The sequence below is a fragment of the Trachemys scripta genome, chromosome 11, assembly GCF_013100865.1.
Source record: "Trachemys scripta elegans isolate TJP31775 chromosome 11, CAS_Tse_1.0, whole genome shotgun sequence".
Taxonomy (NCBI): Eukaryota; Metazoa; Chordata; order Testudines; family Emydidae; genus Trachemys; species Trachemys scripta.
In genome coordinates, this window is record NC_048308.1 from 36135499 (window position 1) to 36160203 (window position 24705).

The following is a 24705-nucleotide window of genomic DNA, read 5'->3' on the forward strand; positions in this document are numbered from 1 at the left end:
TTCTATTAATTGAACTAATAATAAAGGATAAGATTGTCACTTGTCCTCATGCAGGTGCAGAGAGGAGTAAAAGGGCATGAGCCAACACCTAATCTCTGCCAGGATCAGCCTTTGGGAACATGGGAGAGAGCAGGTTCAGTGGGACTGCAGCTCGAGGCCCTCGCCCATCGCCATGAACAAATGAGCAGGGAATGAGTAGAGAGTGGTGAGGAGTGAGAGCAATGTATCAGCTCGAACAGCTGAGCCAGTAGTAGTGGAAAAGTAAACTGCACCATGTAAAGGGCAGCAGTAACTTACATCACCTCCGGGAGCGCAGTGGAACCAGGGAAGAATTGTGACACTCTAAGGCAGCGGTTCTCAAACTGCGGGTCAGGACCCCCAGGTGAGTTGTGTCCCCGTTTTAATGGAGTCGCCAGGGCTGGCTTAGACTTGCTGGGGCCCAGGCCTGAAGCCCAAGTCCCACTGCCTGGGGCCAGTGCCGAAGTCTAAGGGGTTCAGCCCTGGGCGGTGGGGCTTAGGTTACAGGCCCCCTACCTGGGGCTGAAGCCCTTGGACTTCGGGTTTGCACCCCCCTCCTCGGGGTGGCAGGGCTCGAGCAGGCTCAGGCTTTGGTCCCCCCTCCTGAGGTGCTGTAGTAATTTTTGTTGTCAGAAGGAGGTCGTGGTGCAATGAAATTTGAGAGCCCCTGATCTAAGGGGTTGTTTACCTTGGGGGGGGGGTGTTGCATTGGTTTAGAGGTGCTGTGCATTTACATCAGGGTTTTGCATCAGTGCAGCTATACGCTACAAAAATACCCCAGGGCAGACAAGGCCTCAGAGTCACAATTCCCTGCCACGGAGGCTCCTCATTAAGCACAGCTACATGCTGCCCCTTACACGGATGTTAAGTGTCAACCTAGCCTGAAAGGAGGTCACATGGGAAGTGCCTGAGATGCACATTAATATTATACCTAATAACCTAGTTATAAGTTCATTACCTACCCATGGAATATTAAAAGCAAGGAGTTTGGTTGGGTTGTTTTTTTATTTCACAACTATGAATATGTAGAGCCTGATTCTGTGCTCTGGAGTAACTTCACTGAAGCTCATGGAGTTACATGAATCTAAAATCAGTGAAGCTGAATTAGGTCCATAAAATATATCCTTCATATAGCTATTACTTTCAATATACATTTACATGATTACGTTTTATTTTATATAAAATTAATGTCTTATTCCATTTCAATTAAAAGTTTGAGACACTAAATTTACTTTGTTAGCATAATATTTTACATTTCAGTGTTACGTCTACATTTTTTTTTAGACTCACCAAGCAAAATGGTAACATCTCTAACACTCATGTCACAAAAAATGTTAAAAATAGAATTACTATAAAACCTAACCTTGAGATCAAAATTACCAAAGCCATTTTGTAAAGCAAGAAAATGTGCAATCTGGGAATTAACACTTTTCCATCAACATAAGGTTAGATATGCCAATTACCTATGCAGAGTTCCCCAATATCACTCTGTTGAAAAGACCACTATACAGCCAAAATGTGTGTAAGTCAGTTTAATCTTTCTGCTGAAAGTTTGTGCTGGCAAGCTAAACTAAACAATGTCAGCAAGGATTACGATCATAATAAATCTCTGAAGAAGAATGGCAAATGCCTATTCTTTTGTAATCATTAGCGATAATTAAAATCTTTCACCATGAAAAGAATTAGCAGTGTTGTGTAATACCCTTTGCTGATAAGATCTGACCTGTAGTAAATCTAATGCATACATAAAATCTGCTGTTTTCTATATGCTGTTTTTTCAATGTATAATAGAAGTTTTAACTAAACAGAATAAAGAAGCCTACACAGATTAAAATCACCTGAAGTTGTATTCAGTTTCTTCACTCAAACAGAAATTTCTACAGATCCCTTTTTCTTGCACAATTCTATGTATTGCACAGCTATGGAATTTAGAAAAAGGTCACAATGGTACATAAATGGATTTAGGAAGTTTCACAGTACGCCCTTGGTTTATGGTCTAGGAAGAAAGGACAAGACTTTCCAAATATTTTGACCCATTGGCTAGTGGCATAAAAGATCCTGCAAACTCTTGCAAACATGCATAACATTTCTCATGTGCATGTTTGCTTGATAACAGGTGTAATCTATTTCTTTCATGGTACTCTCTCTAACCCCAACCCTACACCTTCTTACTCTAGAGTATAGTGCATACTTCCATGAGTAGCCCCCTTCTCTCCAGATTGAAAAACAAATGTGTGGTGCATATACACTTAAAACACTTTATTTAGTTTATCATTCTTATAATAAGGGGAAATGGATATGGCTTTTTGAAGAATACACTGCTTAAGGATCTATTCAGCAAAAAAAAAAAAAAAATCACCACCGATTTTCCCTTGAAAACTCAGAGAGTTAGAAGGTGTCTGCTGAATTAGTCACAGAACCCCACTCTTTACTTAACCCAGAAGCATTTCTACCCTAAATTTCATGTGCTCTGGAGCTTCCCCTTGAGAAACACACCAAAGCACTTTGCACATCTCCAGAGCTAAGTGAACAATTCGCATCAAATGCTTTCTTTGTCTCATTTAGTCTCTTTTTCTGGTCATGAATTCCCTCCAAGCAATGTATGATTTTCTTGAATTTTTTGAAAATTAATTTGCTGAATGACTTCTGCAAACAACCCTTGGTCTGCAGATTGGTCAAGGGCAAATCAGTGTAATTATCTGATATCTGAAATTCAAATTGGGTAGGTTAGTTTTCATCAGTCCCAAGTCACATGTATTTGTAATACTAGTTTGTGCCTCTAGAGGTCCTGAACTTCGTACTCAGAATTTTTACCCAAGGAACAGCAGATGCATGTTGCAACAGTTCCTATTGTTCTCCATAATTCAACTCTTTGCCAGCCTTGGCAATCAGGCATTATTAGTTACATACACTGCAACATGATATTCCTTTGGTTCTCTGATTGGATTACTACAAGTCTTAGAATGAGGTGTCTAGTCTGAATAGTTAAAAAAAAGTTCAACATTCTGTTAATATTCTCTAATATTTACTAAAAATTAACTCTTTTCACTAGTATTTCTGCCAAAAACACCCAATGTGCTGAATGCTATTAACAAATCTAGCTCCTTTATAGGTGCCTAAATGGGAGCTGAGTTCTTTCAAAAATCTGCCCCCAGAGCTTGTGAGTGCTGAGCATTTGAAAATCTGGCCCAGAGCGCTTGCAAAAATTTAGCCCCAAATCTTCAACAAAAAGTACATTCCACGCAAACTGCCTAAAATGATGTAGGATATATTTTCCATAAATAGCAATCCACCATTTTGTGTGGTCCATCCTGCCCTAGCAGAGGAATGGACAATGATCCAACAGGGCTTTTTTCTTTGCTTGTTTTATTTTTTTGCATCTCTGACTATTATGGTCTTACCTCTCATGCAGTTCACATTATCAGGAGAAAGTGTCCATCCTGAAGGGCAGGCACAAGAATAAAACCGAGGCCCTGATGAAGAAAGCAAGCACAGGTGGCTACAGGAAGATGATGCACAAGAATTGATACCTAGGATTAAAAAGAAAGCACTGGTAAATCTAAGAAGTAACAGTACAATAGGTCATGAAGTTCTGTGCATATACTCCAAGTCAATGTCTATTTATGTCCTAATCCTATAAAAGTTAAAACTGTTGGATGAGTCCACGCCAGTACTTTATTTGTATTTCTTTAAATGCAGGAACTACGTTTTCTAGAAGCAGGAACGCACTAAGACACTGTAACACTGAATAACCTTTGTTAAAACAATAGTGCTGTTGACATACCAGCCATTTCATTTCATTTGTATAATGCAGAACATTGGAGTCCATCTGCAATGCCTGATGTCCCTGCATGGCGAGTGGTGCAGGATTCCCAGTCCATGATCATACTAACCTTATCCATAACGGCAAATTTAGAGGATTTAAATTCATTCTCAAGGCTGGGGTTTTCAAAGTATCCCAAGAAAGCTAGTTAAGTGCTCAAATCCCATTCAATTTTAGTGGGAGTTGATTGCCTAACTCCATGGATCTCTTTGAAAATCCCAGACTAAACTTTTAAAATGAAAATTACAGAGAGAACATGGTCTCTCTGATCACCACTGATCTACTTATTGCATATCCAAGTTAGATCGCTTTGTTTAATCCCACAAGCTTGCCACTAAAGAGGAGTTCTCATGAAGAGTGATCTTCACATAATGAAATCATGTTTCGAAGCTACCCCTAACAATTAGCAGCAAGCTAATCTAGCTAATCTGAGAGGCCTACAAACTCAAGGATAAAATGTCATCATTTCTAATTTAAAACCTACCAAAAATTAAAAAAAGAGATTAACAAGACAGCAGTAAGGCAGCAGCATAAAACCAGAACTCAAGATAGAGAAGAATAATACAGTAGATTAATATAAAAACATAAGAACCACCATCCTGGGTCAGACCAATAGTCCATCTAGCTCAGTATCCTGTTTTCCGACAGTGTCCAGTGCCAGATGCTTCAGGGGAATGAACAGAATAGGGAAATTATCAAGTGGTCCATACTCTATCACCCAATCCCAGCTTTTGGCAGTCAGAGACTTAAGGACACCCAGAGCATGGGATTGCATCCCTGACCATCTTGGAACATAGCCATTGAAGGACATAATCTCCACAAACTAACTAACTTATTTTTTGAATGCAGTTATATTTTGGCCTTCAGAACAGCCCTCCAGCAATGAGTTCCACAGGTTGACTGTGCATTGTGTTAAGAAGTACTTCCTTATGTTTGTTCTAAACCTGCTGCTTATTCAGTTCATTTGGTGACCCCTGCTTCTTGTGTTACATGAAGGGATAAATAACACTTCCCTATTCACTTTCTCTACACCAGTCATGATTTTATTGACATCTACCATATCGTCCCTTAGTCATCTCTTTTCTAAGATGTACAGTTCCAGTCTTTTTACTCTCTCCTTGTATGGAAACTGTTCCATACCTCCAATAATTTCTGCTTCCCTTCGCTGTACTTTTTCCAATTTTAATATATCTTTTTTGAAATGGGATGACCAGAACTGCACATAGTATTAAAGGTATGGCCACACCATGGAATAGCACCATTCTTTTCCCTTTCCTTTTCACTATGAATCAAAGTAAAAATGTTTAAGAAGCAAGCCAGCAAGATATTTCATCTAAAAATGTGACATAATTGTGTGCAAGCAATTCACCCACCTATTCCAGCCAGAGACGTTTTACAATGTAAAACGCATTCTAAGGTGTCGGTTGTCTTAAACTAAGTAACTAACTAACTAAATAAGATAAAAATAAATAACATAGAAACTCCAGATACCAGTTCCTTACTATACATTTTGCCTGTTTGGAGTTTGTATTGCCAAGATTACTTTGTTTGATTTACCACCAGGAGGGATGGACTGGATCAACCCCCAACAGCCAGGGAATACAGTTAACAATGTAATCTTATTTTAAGCCATGCCCTTTGTTGGCATGAATGATTCCAATAGTGTTTATGTATATGCATATTGCAGATTTTGCTTTTGTGTTGTCAAAGTTGCTTTGTTTGACTTACCACCAGGTTGTTTAACAGGATGGACTGCAACAATCCCCAAAGGCTGGTGAATGTTATAAATCATAATTGTTTGGTTTCCTCCATGCCACTTGTTGGCCCGAATGACTCGATTAGTGTATCGGTCACTCCAATACACAAAATCTTCAAAGAGAGTCAGAGCATGTGGATGCCGCAATACCTAAAGGCAAGAAAATATTTACCAATTTAGTTCCATTGGTATTATTATCCAGTGCTTGCACTGAAATAACAGCAAAGCTAAGCACAGTGGAAAACATAACAGCTGTCACCCCACACACATCCTTCAGTACGTATACAAATGATTTACCCTCTCCTCTGTCACCTGAGGATAGGTGCTAATTGCTTTTCTGGAAAAAAATAAGTTTTTAAATGAAAAAGCACTTGGTAAATAAACATTAGTCCGTCATTGTCAAATATAAGATGCATAGCCTGGAAGATCAATAGAGCTGTCAGATGTTGTAAGGGTAGAACAGAGGGTCCAATTAAATAAAGGCTGGGTGTCGATTTTCAAAGGTATGAGTGGAAAAGTCAATGGGAGATGGGTGCCCTTTGTACCTTTGAAATCCCCTGTTGCTTACTGGGCTGTTGTAGAGGGTCACTTATCCAAATCTGGGGGAAATTAGGTTTGGATTAAAGAAGAGGGCTGAGGATTATAGTGGTCCAATTTAACAAGAACTGGTTTGTCCTGCCATAGAAAAGTGGGGCCAGAGCCTCAATTGTTGCAAATCCAAGTAGCTTCATTGATTTAAATTGAGTTATGCCTATTTATAGTAGCTGAGGATTTAACACATCCTTCATATTGCAGTACAGAGAACTCATGTTTACGCAATCCACAATTATGGCAACTGTTACCAAGGCTGTAACTAAAATAAGAACATGGCCCAGTTTGTCCCCCTACACACTCACTCTGACACACACACCTTTCATCCACTTAATAAACTAAACAACACAAAACGGACAGTTAACTTCAGTTATGGCCACTCCAAATAAATCTTATATTATGTATTACATATGCATATTACATATTACAGATTTAGTTCATATTTTCTATCCCATATAAAGGGATAGATTCCTGTTTTAATATGGAAAGATTTGTGAATGTAATTCTTATTAGCATTAAGAGGAATTCCATACATTAATCCTCACATACTTCTATGTTTCTAATAGCATTAGCTGGTAAACCTGTTCAGCACTACATAAAGTACTGAATCCTGCTTGTGACTAAATAGGTGGTATAACGTGTGGCTAGGCAGTACCGTGGGCAAAATTGTGCTGCAAGCAACAATGTGTACCATGAGGAGATGGAGATGAGAGGTACCAATGATGACCTGAAGTATAGTAGCAGATATTAGCTGCCACCACACTGGAACGCACACCATGACGATAGGTGGGGGCATGCTTTCCTCATTTGCTCCTCTCAATAGCGAGTACTAGCAACACAGAGCAGCAGCACAAGGCATATTATGGCAATCTCATTGTTAGTCAGAATGTCCCTTATGTTGTGAAACCTTTACATAACAATTCAGCTACATCCAATGCACTGGGTTTAGTAGCACTGGAGGATAGGGCCCTTAGACTTCATGCTATAAAACAGAGCCAGATGAGAGGAAGGATGGCTCAGTGTTTAGGTCACTAGCCTGGACTCAGGACCCCGATTTCAATTTCCTGCTCTGCTATATGGCCTTTGGCAACTCACTTAATCTCTTAGTTCCCATCTGTAATGGGGGCCATAAAAGAACCTTAGAACCATGGGAAACAGTTTTTTTATTACTATTGTCTTACCAAGTCACTTGCTACCACCTGTCGCCTGTGGTTTCCATTGTAATCACAAAAATCAATATAATCAAGATAGGCATCAGCAAAGTAAAGCAGTTTATTTGGATAATCAATGGAAAGTCCATTGGGCCAGTAGATTTTATCACTAACAATAACTGTTCGCATTGTGCCATCCATGCTAGCTTTTTCAATTCGAGGATTTTGGCCCCAGTCTGTCCAGAACATCACATGAGCACTGTAAAAAGTAATGTGTGGTTACTGATCGAGAAAAATTATTTGGATATTGAGAAATCTCAAAGAAAGTCTTGTTAGACAAAAATAAAATGACACTTATGAAATATACTATGCAATAAACAGTATAGGAATCAATGTAGGATTAGTGGATTAGGATTCTTCTTTTTCAAAATAAGTGTAACCATATCTTTTTTATAATAAAACATTTTTAAACATGTTTTCTGCTGTAGCTTTAATACACAATTGGTAATTCTAACAAAGTTATTTTATAATCATGTGATTATTTTTCAACTCTTAGATAAAATGATTTACATTCCAACTCCTGAACTGCTTAATGCCAACTTAATAAAATAGACATTTGTGTCTTTCACGGTGTGTCCCCTATACAGCTACCATATTATCGTAACTGAGCAGCTCAGCATGACTGACAGCATAGGTCAGACTCAAGCTGTTAGAGAGCACAGTAGACTGCCAGCGCTCTGCTAATAAAACAGTATATGGATGCAGGGGTTTGTCGATTTACCGTCCACTATTCAGTACAGTCAGCAGCAGTACATAAATAGTGTGTGTGGGGGGAGGGGGGGGATTCATCTGCCATTAATATTCAGCACTGACTGTTTTGTCACATCTTCAGATGGGAAAGCACTTAATGAGTTACTGGTAGCTCTCCCAAATTAACGTAGTGTAAATGTTTTCAGTGTGCAACAGAACCAGCTCTGTGCTATACAGGCATGACACATTAGACTGTATGTAGCTATGTGATGCAACACTGAATAACCACATCATATTAACATTATAAAGCATAAGCTCTTATCTAAGAAATAAGTGTCATTAGAGAGACAAGGTGGGTGAGGCAATATCTTTTATTGGTCCGACTTCTGTTGGTAAGAGAGACCACAGAAGTTGATCCAATAAAAGGTATTATCTCACCCATCTTGTCTCTCCAATATACTGGGACCAACACAGCTACAACAAGACTTCATACAAGTAAGTGTTAGAACATCTGTTTCAAGATAACAAAGAGTAATTAAGGTGAAAGACAGTTAACAAATGGCTGTATTATACTATGGTTTGAATAAGGTTAAGTGTTTCCTGTAACTGAGACTTGTGAACAAACTTAGTTTAGTAAACTTGAAATTTCCTATAATCCAAACCCTAATTGTTACTTACAATTACGATAAATTTGGTTACATCTTAAATATTGCACTTTGGGTACAAATTAAAATTATTTTACCATTGAAATCATTATAAAATACTATTTTTTAAAAACAAAAACAAAAAAAATCTTACTTAATTCTGGGATCTAACACTAGTCCCCTTGGGTTTGTTATATTTTCACTAATCAGCACAGTCCTGTGGCTCCCATCCATTCTAGAGACTTCAATTGTTTCCAGAACAAAGTCTGTCCAGTAAAGATTGCGACCTACCCAGTCTACCGCTATACTTTCAGTCACGGTGACACCACTGTCAAACACCTGTTAAAAACATCGAAGAGTTAGTTGGCACTAAATAATTTACAATTCACTATTGGTAACATCTCTTTGAAAGCTATGGAAAAGAGGAAACAAGTAACCTTTACCCTTTAGATTTCTTATACAAAATAAGGCCCAGTCTATGAACCCCATGCTCCCATTGGTGAGCAATTACCTGAGTAGTCCTATTGACATCTATGGGACTACTTGGGTGAGTAATGGCCCACAAGCAGTAAGAAGGGTTTACATTCTGGCACCAAAAAGGAGTTGGAATAATGTCAGCGTAGCATTAATACATCAAGGCCACATGCAAGACTATCTGTAGAGTGTGTGTGTGTCAGTCATCCATCAAATTTTAAACTTACTTCCTGCAAATTGTGAGCTGCTTCACTTTCTTTAAGTTACCTTTCTTTTCATTACAATACATGGAGAGCTGCCTCTTCCTTCTTTAGAGAGACAAAGTGGGTGAAGTAATATCTTTTATTGGACCAACTTTTGTTGGTGAGAGAAACAAGCTACACAGAGCTTTTCTTTAGGTCTAGGAAAGGTACTCAGAGTGTCACAGCTAAATAGAAGATTGAACAGATAGTTTAGCAAAAGTAATTAGCGCATATTCTAAGGGACCACTTCACCTTGAATGATCCCTTATAACATGTGCTAACTACTTATGCTAAACTATCTGTTCAAGTCACTCCATGCATCTGAAGAAGTGGGATTTTTACCCACAAAAGCTTATGCCCAAATAAATCTGTTAATGTTTAGGGTGCCACCAGATACCCCGTTGTTTTTGTGGATACAGACTAACACGGCTACCCCTCTGATACTTTGTGTTCAAGCTTGTATTTATCTGTGACACTCTAAGGCCATGTCTACACTGCAGACCTATACTGGTATAACTTGTCACTCAGGGGTGTGAAAAATCCACCCCCCAAGCGATGTAGTTATACCAGACTAATCCCCTGTGTAGACAGCGCTATGTCGACAGGAGAAGCTCTTCACTTGGGGCACGTCTTCACTTGCTACGTTAAAGCGCTGCCGGAGCAGCACTTTAACGTGGCTTGTGTAGTCGTGGCATTGCTTTAAAAAAAAAAAAAACACCTCCGTGAGGGGAATAGTCACGGCATAGCTATAAAAACCCCACCTCCATGAGAGGAATAGCTCCCAGCACTGGGAGTGCAGCTCCCAGCACTGATACACTGTCTACACTGGCACTTTACAGTGCTGAAACTTGAAGCGCTCGGGAGAGGGGGAGGTTCGCACCCCTGAGCGAGAAAGTTGTAGTGCTGTAAAGTGCCAATACAGACCAGCCCTTAGGCACTGCAGCTGTGCCGATGCAGAGTTTTAAGTGCAGACATGCCCTGAGTACCTTTCCCAGACCTGAAGAAGAGCTCTGTGTAGCTCAAAAACTTGTCTATCTCACCAACAGAAATTGGTTGAATAAAAGATATTACCTCACCCACTTGGTGTCTCTATAAATCTGGGACCAACCTGGCTATGACAACACTGCATCTTCCATCTTTGTTAACGGAAGATATAGTATATTCTCTCTTCCTTTATAATGTAAAGAAATAAAAGACTACATTCCCCCACAGACTTACTATTTTTCGGTCTGTGCCATTTTGATAAGCACTCCAAATCTTATCTTGTGTGGTGTCAGACCAATAGATGCGATCAGTGACTGAATCAAAATCAATAGCTACTATATTCCTCCCATCTCGAACCAGAGAATAAATGCTGTGTGCCTGAGAGGTGATGTTGTCTACAACAATTTGGTTACGGCTTGCCACTAATAAGAGAAGATTCCCAGACTCTGCAAAAGAAAAGAAACGAATGCAAACAAATAAACTATGCAATAGTAACCCCATAAACCATTCAGAATGTTCTTCTAGGGGAGGAAAATGAACCACTAAGATTTTATAACTTGGCCAAATTTGAGTGGGTTTGTCTCATGCCAAAGTATGGAGGTGCTACAATTTCTTAATAAAACAAGTTGTATACATTTTTTAATATGGGCAAAATAATGAACTTTTCCCTAATTTTGTTCTTGAAAGCATCTAAACCATTTTTGTTGAAACTTTAAAAAAAAAATCAGCCTGAGGTAGACATCTCATAAGGAATATTTCAGCCAGAACAGATAAAAATTTGGCAAACGTTATAAGCAACTGAAAATTGGAGCTGTTGGTCAATCTGCATTATAAACAATGGTATCTGCACCACCTGTAATGTCGATATTGAATACACTATGTATATTTTGTCTACAGTGTGCGTTGAGGGGTACCACCCAATGCTCCCAGTTATTTGTTTCAGCCAAGCTATGTTTGGTACAAGAATGAAGGTGGAGGGTAAAAGGTAGCCTTAAAGTAGCCATTTTCCTAGGGCCATCCTAGGACGGGCTGGCCCAGCATAAGTCAGGGCATCTTCAGGGCCATTCTCACTAACATACAGCTGCCCATGATGTCAAGGACCCATCACTCCAGCAGGAAGTAATTGCCTAAGTGACACTGCCATGCTCCTTTTCTCTAACCACACAGTCTGCAAGGAGTGTGGTGCAGAGCTGCTCCAGCATCTGGGGATTCCCCCTATTCCAGAACAAGCCATTTCAAGCATATTGGAAAGGATGATAATTACTAGCTAGCCTCACAGCTAACAGTTTTAATATCCAGGGTTATATGCCAGGAATTACTTTAAATGACTATTTTTATAACCTCCTGTAAAACAGGGGGTTTGTAGCATTATCAAAATCTCTGTGTACGTGATGCTGTGGACTGTATCTAAAACCCTTACTCACTGTTTTGGATTTTATATCAGTAGTCCTCACCTGCAGCTTTACAAGTCCTTCCATTGGCTTCTAAAATGTATCCTTCATCACAGTAACACCTCGAAGACCCTCTTTCATTGTAACAACGCTGACTGCAAAAGCCTGGAGGTTCACATTCATTAATATCTTCACAGGTCTTGGAGTCATTAGCAAGATAGTATCCAACTGGACATGTACACTGAGCTCCAAATGGCCCTTGAATGCATTCGTGAGTACAGCCAGCATTATTGTCAGAGCAACTCTCCTGATCTGAAACAGGGGTGAGGGAAAACAAGCAGATTTTTTTCAAAGGTTCTATGATTGCGTCAATCCTGTGCATTTGCACTATGAGCCACATTCTGCTTTCCAACATACCCATGCAACTGCCAATTATTGAGAATGTGGCCAGGATCTTTATTCATCACACTAAAGTATAGTATGTATAATTCATAAAAAGGAAAGTATGTTAATAATATTTGTCACTATCATGTAAAAGGAATTCAAAACATAAGAGTGCTTTGTTAAAGTTCTACAATGCTTAAAAGCAGAGTTAGCTGGAAGTACATAAATCATTTACAGTGCAAATGGGAAACTGAAATATTATTAATACACAATAATTTAATATGTTTCATAATCATACCTGGCTGGGGTTCATCTGAGAGCGTGCATTGATTAAAGAGAGGAAGGAAGCAAGGAAAGAAAGAAAGAAGTTACACTTAAGTGAAAATCAACAGTCACAATCAACATAATACAAATTCTGCTCACTCTGATTTTAGATTAAAATCAGAAAAAAACAAGGTTAGAAATATCTAAGAAAATAGTGAAGATTGAATCCAATTTAATTTTAAATGACAGTATATTTGATCAAGTTCCATTTTTAAAATGTTGGGCATAAGCAAATAGGGTCTAATATTTTACTCCTCGATAAAACAAACTCTCTACTGAAGTCAATGGAAGTCCACTGAATAAAGAATGCAAGATTGGGCTCCCAATCATGTGGAGTGAATTCACTGGAATTGCCTTTCTACTGCAAGGTGCAGTTCACCTGTCTGAGATTCACACTTAACCAAACTTCATATTAAATCCCAACACATTTCTGAGTTCACAATGAATCTTGCATTTTCTACTAGAAATGTTTCTTTGCCATATATACAACAAAGAAGCAGTGATGATGCTCATTGTGTTGCATAACTTTTTGAAACAGCACAAAAGTTTCTAGGCTATTGTACATGCTAAACAGCAACTTACTGCAGAGTGGGGATTCATCAGCTCCATTAGGACAATCTGCGATGTTATCACATACTTTGCTCAGATTCACACAAATGCTGTGACCTGGACATTGCCACTGCCAGCTGGGGCACCGGAAAGGCTGAGTGGGACAATCTCTCTCATCACTCATATCCCTGCAGTCATTGTCACCATCACAGATCCACGCTCGATAGATGCAGTTTCCATTCTCACAGCGGAAAAGAGATGGAGGACAGGTCCTGGCAGGACATCTTTGATGTTCATCCGAGCCATCTGCACAGTCAGGATGGCCATCACATTCCCAGTTAGCAGGAATGCAATTGCCATCAGACTGACACTGGAACTCATTCTGGTGGCACATCCCTGGTGGTCTTGTAGCTAGAAGAGTGATATTTGGTGTTAAGGAAAGTATTTACATGCTCAAATGAAGATGCAAATACAAGGGGTCTAGTTCAACTCTGGTATAAGTGGGTACAATTCTTGAGAAGTCAATAGAATTGTACCCACTTGCCACAGGTCCAAGTCTGGCTGCAGACAGGAAGTTTTAGACTCTCCTAAATACTTTTGCTACTTTTTTAATGCAAAAACCAGGTAGCTTCATTCACGTTTCACACTGTGTTGAGTATGTACACATTAATATGCACACGCACGCATGTACTCACACAAATTGCTACAAGTCTTTGAAACAGCAATTATCTGCTCGCTATACCTCAAAATCTTGATTAATTTTAATGTACAAAATTACTCAAAGGAACTAGCTCAAATTACAAAGTGTTTAAGCTTCAGTTACGGTCTAGTTCTTGTGGGTTATAAGATTTCAAAAAAGTATCATAATTCTAAATATTTTAACATTTTCTTTCTAAATCTTAAAAAAAACAACGCTGGGAGCAAGTCTGCCAAAACCCCCATTCGAGGTTTGGATCCACAAAGAATGAAGATGCTAGCCTATGCCAGAAAATTTGCTCTTGTCTGGAACCTACTGTATGCAGAGTTTCTGCCTGGGAGAAATATTTTTAGACTAAGTATTTTGAAAGTAGTTTTGAGGTTATAATAGTGGGTGAGATACAGTTTTTATAAACTTTAATAACCAGAGCCTTTATTTTAATGTCTATGCATCATAGTGTACTTACGACAACCATTCTCATCTGAATGATCATTGCAGTCAAAAACACCATCACACTGGTAATAAGTATTGATGCATTGGTCTCCACTTGCACATTTAAACTCTGAGGCACTACAGTTGTATACTGCAAATGAATAAATACAGTATTGCATTAGCTATTACCTTATAAAGGGCTAGATTGTCCCTATCTTGTCTGTAAGTACAAAAGATAGGCAGATGCAAGAAATCCAGGCTTTATTGCAGTCTCTTGCTCCCTGGAGCACAGAAACTATAAAGCCTTTGCACCCCCCTGGGAAACCAGATTCCCCCCAGTGGCAGAGAGAAAGCAGGTTGCTGGCACTCTGCACCAACTCACACAGCAATGGACATACTACTCATACACATTGGGGAATTTTAGGAGGAATTTTGCGTCTCTGAGCAGCTCCATGCCAAACCCTCTAAGAGCCTGTGCTTACATGGCATGAGAGAGTCCAAAGAAACCAGCATGTGCAACAAACAAATTCATAAATAACCATGTTTACGAGGGAAATTATACTTACTGCAGTCATGCTCATCTGCTCCATCTACACAATCCTTGTCCCCATCACAAACATAAAATGGGTCAATGCAGCGATGGTCAGGACACTGAAATTGACCAGGTTCACATGTCCCTGTAAAATCTATTAAGAGAAAAATAAAGGTGTTTGCATTCTTTCCTTTCTACCTTGAACCAGCAAAATGGTCAGAACATGAAGACATCAGAATCAACTCTCTTAGCTATGCATGCTTTCTAACAGCAAGATAAATTAAAAAACATTCTACCATAGACATTAGTACAAGGTAATGATTTATTTAGCTGCAGGTTGGAAGTCATGCAAAATAGGACCACAGAATCATAGAAATGTAGGGCTAGAAGGGACCTCAAAAGGTCATCGGGTCCAGCCCGCTGAGGCAGGACTACGTATATCTAGACCACCCGTGACAGGTGTTTGTCTGACCTGTTCTTAAAACCTCCAATGAAGGGGATTCACAACCTCCTAAGTAATCTATTCAGTGCTTAACTATCCTTAAAGTTTTTCCTAATAGCTAACCTAAATCTCCCTTGCTGCAGATTAAGATGTTTACTTCTTGTCCTACCCTTAATAGACATGAAGAACAATTGATCACCATCCTCTTTATAACCAAGACTCCACCCTGTGAGAAGGAGACTTGCAGAAGGGTGACCAGGGAGTTTACGCTTTACTCCATTGCAAAAATTCTGTGAGCTATTGCTGGGTGAAAACATTCACCCTATCTTATCTGATGAGGCCTTCCTATCAATAGACTAGTCCAGGGGTAGGCAACCTATGGCACGTGTGCCGAAGGCGGCACGTGAGCCAATTTTCAGTGGTACTCACACTGCCCGGGTCCTGCCCACTGGTCCGGGGAGCTCTGCATTTTAATTTAATTTTAAATGAAGCTTCTTAAACATTTTAAAAACCTTATTTACTTTACATACAACAATAGTTTAGTTATATATTATAGATTTATAGAAAGAGACCTTCTAAAAATGTTAAAATGTATTACTAGCACGCGAAACCTTAAATCAGAGTGAATAAATGAAGAATCGGCACACCACTTCTGAAAGGTTGCCGACCCCTGGACTAGTCAATGGCACTACTCATGTATGTAAGTGTTTATAACCCTGTGCCTTAGTTTCTTTGATTTTGTAAACTGCAATGCAATGGGATTTTGCAGATACCACAATTCAGAGCAATATAGTTGTCACAATCACATCATTTTTAATAGCGACTGCTTTGTATTTCCATGTGGTCTTAATATTTGAATGTATGTTGGCTTTTCCAAGTCTCATAAGACAGAATAGTATTATTCCAAGTTCCATATTGGTTCTTTCTTTCCTTCTGAACATATTTATCCCTCTCATATACATATGTACATATATTTATGTAGTCATATGTAATCTATACACACTGTACTGCAAACCAGATAATTCTGATACTTACTGCAATTTTTTTCATCTGACCCATCACCGCAATCATTATCTGTATCACATAGCCAGATCCTGGGAATACACCTGCTATTGTCACAGGTGAACAAGGTTACAGGGCATGAAGTGGGATCCTGTGTAGGACAATGTTGTTCATCACTGCCATCAAGACAGTCATTATGTTTGTCACAATGCCAGCGACCTGGAATGCACTGCCCATTGCCACAGGTAAAGGCTGATGAAGCACAAGAATTATCTAAACAAAGAAACAAAATATGAATACATTTGTACAGCAATAGCTCCAAAACTTGCCTTCCTTGAAAACACATTCAAGGACTGTAAATGTAATTATGCAATTTCTAAAACTTGTATCAAAACCATTATTTATGGCAAGAAACCATCAGTAATTTTAAGAAATTCATTCTTAGAACAATTTTTGAAACTGTAATTATTAACGATAAGGTAAAAGGTAAAGGTTTTAAAAAATATTTCAAAACAATCAAAAAAAGAAGAAAGGTCACTTGCTCCTTCATTCTCACCAAAATGACATCTTAGTTTTTCTACAGTAACAGTACAGATCCAGATTCTACTCTCAGTTACATACATGCAACTCCCAGTAAAGTCAACAAGACCCTTAATTATAAATCACCTTGAAGATGCCAAGCACCAAATAAATACGTGGTATTCATCTGATATCTTGTCTGTATTATATTATCAACAGTAATTCTCCTACTACTCTCCCAGTTTATTTTTGATCCACAAATTTAAACACTTTGTACGTTTGAGCCAATTTACAGCAAAGCCAGGAAATGAACAGTAAAGGCTGAAAGTGCACTCTTCATTCACTTTACTGTGGAATGGGAGAAAAGACATACAGGCAACAGGCTTGGGAGAACTCAGGGAGATAAAATAAAAACCTTTCCAAACTTTTAACCAGAACCCAAACCCTGACACAATTTTGTTCAAACATCCTCATGCCTCTGCATTTACTAACTTCATCTGGGAGCAGAAATATCAAAATACTACAAGCAGCTATTCTTGTAGTACCCTGCAACCTAACTAATCCCTTAAAGTTTACTAATGGAAATCTCCTAGGAAAAGCCACTCTTGTGACACTGCAAGCCCCATTTTCAGTCAAAAGATGTACTGTCTAAGCTTCAGGGGCCCAATTATATATCCCTTATTCATGTAACTCCAGTGGGACTAGTCACATGGATTAGGAAGACTTCTAAGATTTGTCCTCAAATAAACACAAAAAATCAATGCAGACTGAGCCACCAAAAGTGTCTGCAGTGCAAGTATCACTAACTGTAAATTACAAGGACAACTTACTTAGTGATCCACAGTTTTGTTCATCACTGTTATCATGACAATCATCCACACCATCACACCGGTAGTACCTAGGCACACATCTTCCATTGCCACAGGAAAATGAATAGGAACCACACTGCAAAGTGGGTGGCTCATTTGATGGATCTTCAATACATGTCAGCTGATTAGGACCCAGCTTCATACCATATGGACAGCCACAAACCCTCTGAAAATTAGGTACTGGGAAGCAGAAGTGACTGCAGTCTCCATTGGGATTTGTTCCTCTATTACAATAGTTAGATCCTAAAAAGAAAATGCCCTGAGAGATTAATATATGTTCAATTTGTAATAGTCTGGAAACTGTTAAAATACATTGTTTATCATAAAACATAGCATAAACTGTGGAAGATTAATGATGTTAAACTAAATGATCTGGGTAAAATTTTAAAAAAATATTTAGGGCCTAATTCTGCTCTCACACTAGTGCAAAGTCAACAGGGTTAGAGTGGTATAAATGAGATCAGAAGCAGGCCCATGGTACAGCAAGTGTTTAATAACACATTTCTCCTAGTAGGAAACAAATCTAACAACATGTTACTTATTTTGGCTCCAATTCTGGCAAGTGTCTGGAAACAAATACACACATATGCTGCAAACTGGAACTTCTTCCTGAGTAAGGATAATGGGATTTGACACAATATTTGTATAGCACCTTGAAAATGTAAAGCACTACGTAAGTGGAAAGTCTCACCACTAGATTTTGTTGCATTTTTTGTTAAATTGGTGGATTTTTCAGTGCCAGTGTACTGCATGTAGTACTTTATTCAAATAACCTCATGCACAGAATTTCAGCTGAGTGAAAAGACTAAAACAAAATTTTAACCATGTAAAAGGTGATAATTTAAAGAATGGTACAGCATGACTTAGAAGATGTTTAATCCAGTCTTCAAGTTTTTGTCACAGACAAATAGTGCAGTTTAATCAAAATACCCTTTATTTATGAAAGTGGAAATATTGGGTTGTAATGAATAATATATTGGGAAGAATGTAATGAAATTATAATTTCATCTTTATGAGGTTATTAAACAACTAACAGATACACCCACGCAAAACCACACTCAGTCACAGAATACTGAACTACATAATCAGTGAAAGCCCAATGGGGTAACCTTTAAAGGTCAAAGGGCAAATCCTTTGACTCTTTTGTGAGTACAGCAAGCTAGCTTACCTATTTGAGAATGAGCATCATAAGATTTTACATGCATAATATTACTAATGCCCCTCCTAATAATAGTCATTTCTCCTCCATCTGATTTCCTCACTCGAACTATTCCTCCAAGTCTCCAATCAGTAAAATATGCATAACCTGTATTGAAAGACAGTTAATATTTAGTAACAGTTATAATACAATATGATACAAAAGGTCAAATGATGCTGGATAAAACCTCAATGCTGGTCATGTAAATCTAATGAATTCTCATGCCTAAGTCTTTCAGGAAAAACAAAAAATGGCATCGAATACAAAATGATTGCATAATGCATTGTGGAAGCTATTCCATAAACTGATTTGCCACTAAATCTGTAGAAACACCTGCTCCAAAAACAGATCTAACCTGCCCTCCCAGACTTTGTCTAAGCTCAAATTCAGATCTGATTCTGTATCAGAATGTAATGACTTTGTCCCATCTCAACTTCTAATGCAACATTAAAAACTGTTTGCCAATAAACTTTTCCAGCATCTGAAGATATTTTGCAAAATAACTTTTTGATATAATGTCACAAAAAGGGGGCAGGTTCTGATACTCTTACTAACATCATGTGAGCCATTGTAGATAAATATCAGGACATACCCTACATGCAACTGAGTCGATCCTGCAAGTACAAAGCACCTCTTGAGAGGTCAGTGATGGCTGAAGGTACACTGAACCTCTCAGGGACTATGATCTAGTCATTACACAATCACACCCTCCTAGAAGCTGTAGCTAGTAGTGTAACGTACCCAAGATATTGCACCGAAAAGGTTAACCTAGTTACAAGAACAATCATTTAAGTTCTCAAATGATTTCAGTACAAATGTGTGAAAAGCAGCCTTCAAAAGTAAACAAGCAGCACTAGGTATATTTTGTTACAGAAACTTTCAACACTGCCTTTTTGTAGAAAACCTGCATCGCAAAAGATTGCATAATACTTCATCGTGTACAGTCTCAGCTCATTTCATGGTAAACTGTTATGGATTGTAATACATCTAATATTTTTCAATGCCAGACTCACCTCCAAAGATAGTCAGGCCAAATGGATGAGACATCTGATTAATGCGTTCAAGAGTCCTTCTGTCTAACCCATCAAAGGTACTGTGCTCAATTTTATCAAAAAAGGCATCCACCCAATACAGCCTTAAAGCACTAAAAACAATAAAAATGTTTTATCTCAAAGAATTACATGTTTACAAACAGAAATAAGTTTCTCAAACAGTGAATAAGTAGACTAGATTTTTCATGAAGTTATTTCAGAATTTTTTTTCGGAGAAAATCTCAAATTTCACATATATTTTGACATTTTGAAAAAATACAGCTCCCAGAGGAAATAAAAGCACTGCAACACACAGTTTGAAATATAGTGTTCCATACTTTTGCTTCTTGTAAACAATAAAAGATAGTTGCAAAGGTGTGTGTTACAATGCCCCTAACTGTTTAAAGAAAGAAACACATATTTGCTCAAAAGGCCTTCGTGGCTTCTTATCGATCTTTTTCTTACCCCCAATCAATGGCTAGGCCATTGGGCCAGCCAAGTGTTGTGTTCACAATTGGCAAGGCATGGGATCCATCACACCAGGCTCTCATGATTTTAGCAGGGCGGAACCAATCTGTCCAGAATATATAACTGGGGGGAAAAAGAAGAAAATGCCTGGGAAATATTCATAGCCATGAAGAAACAGCTGTTTTTGTCCACTGAAAATAGTTTGGTTAACACAACAAATGCACAATTCAAAAAAACATGCACTCTCTTTTTTGTGTTACACCATCACAATCATTTTAAAAAATCAGATTTTCTCTTGGTTGGAAGAAATGGCTCCATCCAGCAGCAATATATTTCATAATACTCATCCAGGTATTCTGCTAAAACTAGCGGGGAAAATGACCCAGATTCACTAAAAGTAAGCAGGGGAAAGGATCCAGATTCATTACATCTGATCCAGGGAGGTGTAAATTGTACATCCCAGAGCCAGCAGAGTCCCTTCCATACACTAAGAGACGGGAGAAGGTCTTTGCACTGCTCTAAACAGTTTCCACAAACCCTTCCTCTTTCCATAGTTTGATGCACATGAATACACTTGAAACTGGAGATGGTAGATGCAAGCTCATGAGGAACCAATGCAATCTTGATGCAGTTAGGCTACATAATAGCATATGTGAACAGAGCACTAATGGACACTGAACCATGCTATACACATGGAGAGAGAAACTGCTGTTATCATTTGGGGAACCAAATGCTTCCACTTATATTTTTTTGGTAACAGATCAGTGACCGCAGCACTGGGAAATAATATTTTATAAAAGAAACTCGGAGTACCAACATGAACTGGGAGGTGCGGAATAAGATTCCATGCATATGACTTAAAGGTGAAACATCAAATCAAATAAACAACTCAGATGACTACATGTCATAATAAAACAGATGAGAGCAACAGCTCTGAAGCACGTTGCTGATTCATTTATTATATTTCAGAGTAGCAGCCGTGTTAGTCTGTATCCGCAAAAAGAAGAACAGGAGTACTTGTGGCACCTTAGAGACTAACAAATTTATTAGAGCATAAGCTTTGCATCCGAAGAAGTGGGCTGTAGTCCACGAAAGCTTATGCTCTAATAAATTTGTTAGTCTCTAAGGTGCCACAAGTACTCCTGTTCTTCATTTATTATATTGTTATATATTCACGGCACTCCTAAATCTCCATCCCTTGAAAAAGTAAAGAGGTACTCCAAAATATGATTTCTTGCAGAAGATAAGTGACTCAATTCACTTGGTAGACAATTAAAGCTGAGTTCAAACACCACAAGAGACTTTATACATATTTGCACAGATAAGTTACTAATTGATTGTGTTGGTAGGTAACAAGACTCTCTTAAAAGCGGCTAATTTGGTGATTCTGAAAATCATTACAAAACAAGTGGTGGAACTCGAACAATAAGGAACCAATGAATCATAAATACAAAACAAATATGTTGCAGGGAAAGGCACATTTCAACAGAGAGTAGAATTAGGGCAAAAGTCAAATTAAAAGATCAGGCAGATAAACCTCATAAAGCAATAGAGCACATACAGCAGAAATAGAGATGTTAGTTAGACAGCAGAAAGAGCAAAGTTGTTCACTCCACTCAGTGCCAAATCAGTACAAACAACAGGAGTCAATGGTTGCAGCAGAAACTGGAGTCTGTAAGATCACAAGGAACTCCTCTCATCTTAAAGTAATTGTGAAGGACCAACTGGCTGTGCTGAAGAAGATGAAGATGAGATGAAGGTTATGACAACACCTGAGTAAGATAATACAGAACAGCAGGAGGAAGAAAGGAGCAAGGAGAGAGAGAGAGAGTTTACTAAACCAAAAAGATAATATATAAAGAGAGAGCAGCAGCCTCCTAAATACTTTAAAAAGAGTGTGTGTGTTGAGTAAGGGTAGTGTCCAAGATTTATAAACCTAACAAAAGCTGAGTATTTCTTTAGATTGGGAAGGGGGCAGTGTTCTGTAATGCTAAATGTTTAATTAAATGAGCAAAAATCAAGCACAGCAAGTGACCTCCAGGTGCCAGATTTAACAGGTTAATGAATAAAAATGCTGGGTAAGAGCAGCAGTTTCAAGGATCTGTGTAGTTACTGGTTTTCAATAGTACATATATTACCTCCTTGGTCCACCCTTATACAGTTAGTGACACTAGAAGCAAAATATCTATTTTATGCCCAGTACCCTCAGATGTTTTGTTCCTTTAGGCATGAGGTAGCCACATCTTTGTCAAGATTTTAAATGTATAGTGCGATTTAATTCAAAAAGAAAAATCAAACCAAAAGATGACAAATTCCTTTCTTAATATTTACAGGTAGGCATTAATATGTCCATGGTTTTGTCCTGACCTGTCAACGCACCTACAGTCATAGAGCTGAGCTTAGCTGCTTAACACAACTCTACCAGTGAACAAAGCTTCACATTCCAAGGGTTAGAGATTAAGAATGTTACTTATCAGCTCATCACTCCACTTTTAGGATAACTCAACCCCCTAGGGGAATGGGTTATTAAAAATGAAGATGCAATTAAGGAAAATATTCAAAGAATCATTAAGATACTCTACACCAGGGATAGGAACCTAAAGTATGCAGTGAAAGTGACACTTTAGCAGAGCTGCAGTTGCATGGAGAGTTGCAATTAAGGTTAGACATTTCCATCAAAAGAAACACAGCCTCTTCTTTTCATTGTATTACACAAAGCAGAATCTTATTGCTTTGAGTATATGTCAAAGACAAACAGCAACATCTTACAAGTTTCAAATAGAATTATTCAAATACAGAAAATGAAAGTCATAAAAGGATCCAAATTATAATTCTCAGAACTATCCTGTGTTAAAAATAATACATATATAACTTTATCTCTAGACTGTGGAGGTGGAGAGCAATTTTCTAATCCAAATGATATAAAACTAACAAGCTTCTCTTGGCTTTATATCAATAGACAAAAGCAAAAGAAAAAAATCTGTGCCTTTAAAGATAATTTTGTTGAATATTCCTTTCATGCTCAATGTGTATCATCTTGCACTTTGCTTGGGATGTTGTAATCTGGGCCAGGATAAGAAAAATGCAGAAGGAGGAAGCTGGAGAGAAAGAGAATATTTTGGAAAGTAGCTGAGGTCCAAAACCAGAAATTCTGAAAGGTAAATTTAATCTGTGCTGGTGCTGCTAAAACATACAATTGTTTGCAGCTTTTAAAATAAAAACAAAATCAGACTTACCCAATAACAGGATGAACCACTATTGATCGAGGGTTATTTAAATTCTGGACAATAGTTCGTCTAGATTTATCAGTCAACCTCATAACACTAATGCTCCTATATCGAGGATCTGTCCAGTACAGATTCTTTGAGATCCAATCAAAAGCCAAATCTTCAATGCCTTCCACCCTATTGGCTGTCAGAATTTCTCTGCCTAGAATTTGCAATATACACAGTATAAATTAAACCCTTTGGATGTGGATACAATCACAGGAAAGCACAATTTTATTCACAGAACAGAGCGATTCTGCTTTTGGATAATTTTAATTATCTATGAGTAACCGAGCAATGATATAGCAGGCTGGATTGCACCCCTTGTGCCAGAGAGGGTTTGCTACACTCAGGGGATTCATCCTGGAAGAGGGGAAATTAAGGTTTGGCCAGAAAAGGGCAGCTATAATTTACAAACAGGGTTTCATAGGAGTCCTACAAAGGGGGGTCATTAAGGCATGCACTGAATCAGCACATCGTTTAGGCACCCTGGCCATGCTTCCTCCCTCCCCAGCCAGAGCTACCCACTGTTTGGGCAGCGCTGGCCAACTTCAAGCTCCCTGACAGAGCCGGGTGGTGAGCACTCTGGTGATTTTTCACCAGTCTGATACAGGAGTGAGTCAAGTCCAATAAGGCCAAGTTCTCCCCTCCCATATGTACATGTAGCCCTTGCTGAAGTCAATGGGAGGTGTGCATGTGTACGGAAGGGCAGAAACTGGTCCTTAATCTGTACCTTAGTCAGGAACACTCCTAACAATACCACAAATAAGATTCTTATTAATCATCACACAACTAGTGTGGTTTCTTGCTATACTGCACTATCTCAAACAATCAGGCCAGAGTCTTCATTTGTCTCATAGAAGGAGATAAAAACAAGAAACACCCGATTTTCACCATTTAAAGATACAGCAGAATTGATGAACTGGCACTGGTTGAGAGAGTGGGAGGAGGGGGCACAAATATTTCACTCCTAAGTGAACATAGCAGGAATAATTCTTAGGGACAAAGTTGCCAAGTTTGCCAAAGACTGACAGAGGTGTCAGTTTATGGATAACACAATCACATTAAGATTATTATTATTCAATATTTACATTTCAGTACCACCTCTAGCACTCCCAATCAGGGACTGAGGCACCATTATGCTAGCCAGCATATACACCTATAATGG

General features: G+C 38.5%; 1 protein-coding gene across 3 annotated transcripts in view; it reads right to left on the minus strand.

Moving 5' to 3' along the window:
- LRP2 (LDL receptor related protein 2) overlaps positions 1 to 24705 on the minus strand; it is a 187660-nt gene that overhangs the window by 102458 nt on the left and 60497 nt on the right. For 2 of the 3 annotated variants that reach the window (XM_034785709.1, XM_034785708.1), the window contains exons 17-32: positions 23508 to 23700; positions 20269 to 20394; positions 19786 to 19916; positions 18743 to 18880; positions 17536 to 17817; positions 16220 to 16459; positions 14777 to 14896; positions 14245 to 14361; positions 13115 to 13492; positions 12507 to 12521; positions 11888 to 12136; positions 10668 to 10879; positions 8888 to 9072; positions 7370 to 7598; positions 5570 to 5747; positions 3420 to 3548 (exon numbers count right to left, since the gene is read on the minus strand). In XM_034785709.1, the coding sequence (XP_034641600.1) occupies positions 3420 to 3548; positions 5570 to 5747; positions 7370 to 7598; positions 8888 to 9072; positions 10668 to 10879; positions 11888 to 12136; positions 12507 to 12521; positions 13115 to 13492; positions 14245 to 14361; positions 14777 to 14896; positions 16220 to 16459; positions 17536 to 17817; positions 18743 to 18880; positions 19786 to 19916; positions 20269 to 20394; positions 23508 to 23700 (2922 nt within the window). The remainder of the gene's footprint in view (positions 1 to 3419; positions 3549 to 5569; positions 5748 to 7369; positions 7599 to 8887; positions 9073 to 10667; positions 10880 to 11887; positions 12137 to 12506; positions 12522 to 13114; positions 13493 to 14244; positions 14362 to 14776; positions 14897 to 16219; positions 16460 to 17535; positions 17818 to 18742; positions 18881 to 19785; positions 19917 to 20268; positions 20395 to 23507; positions 23701 to 24705) is intronic. The other variant, XM_034785710.1, reaches the window with a different exon arrangement.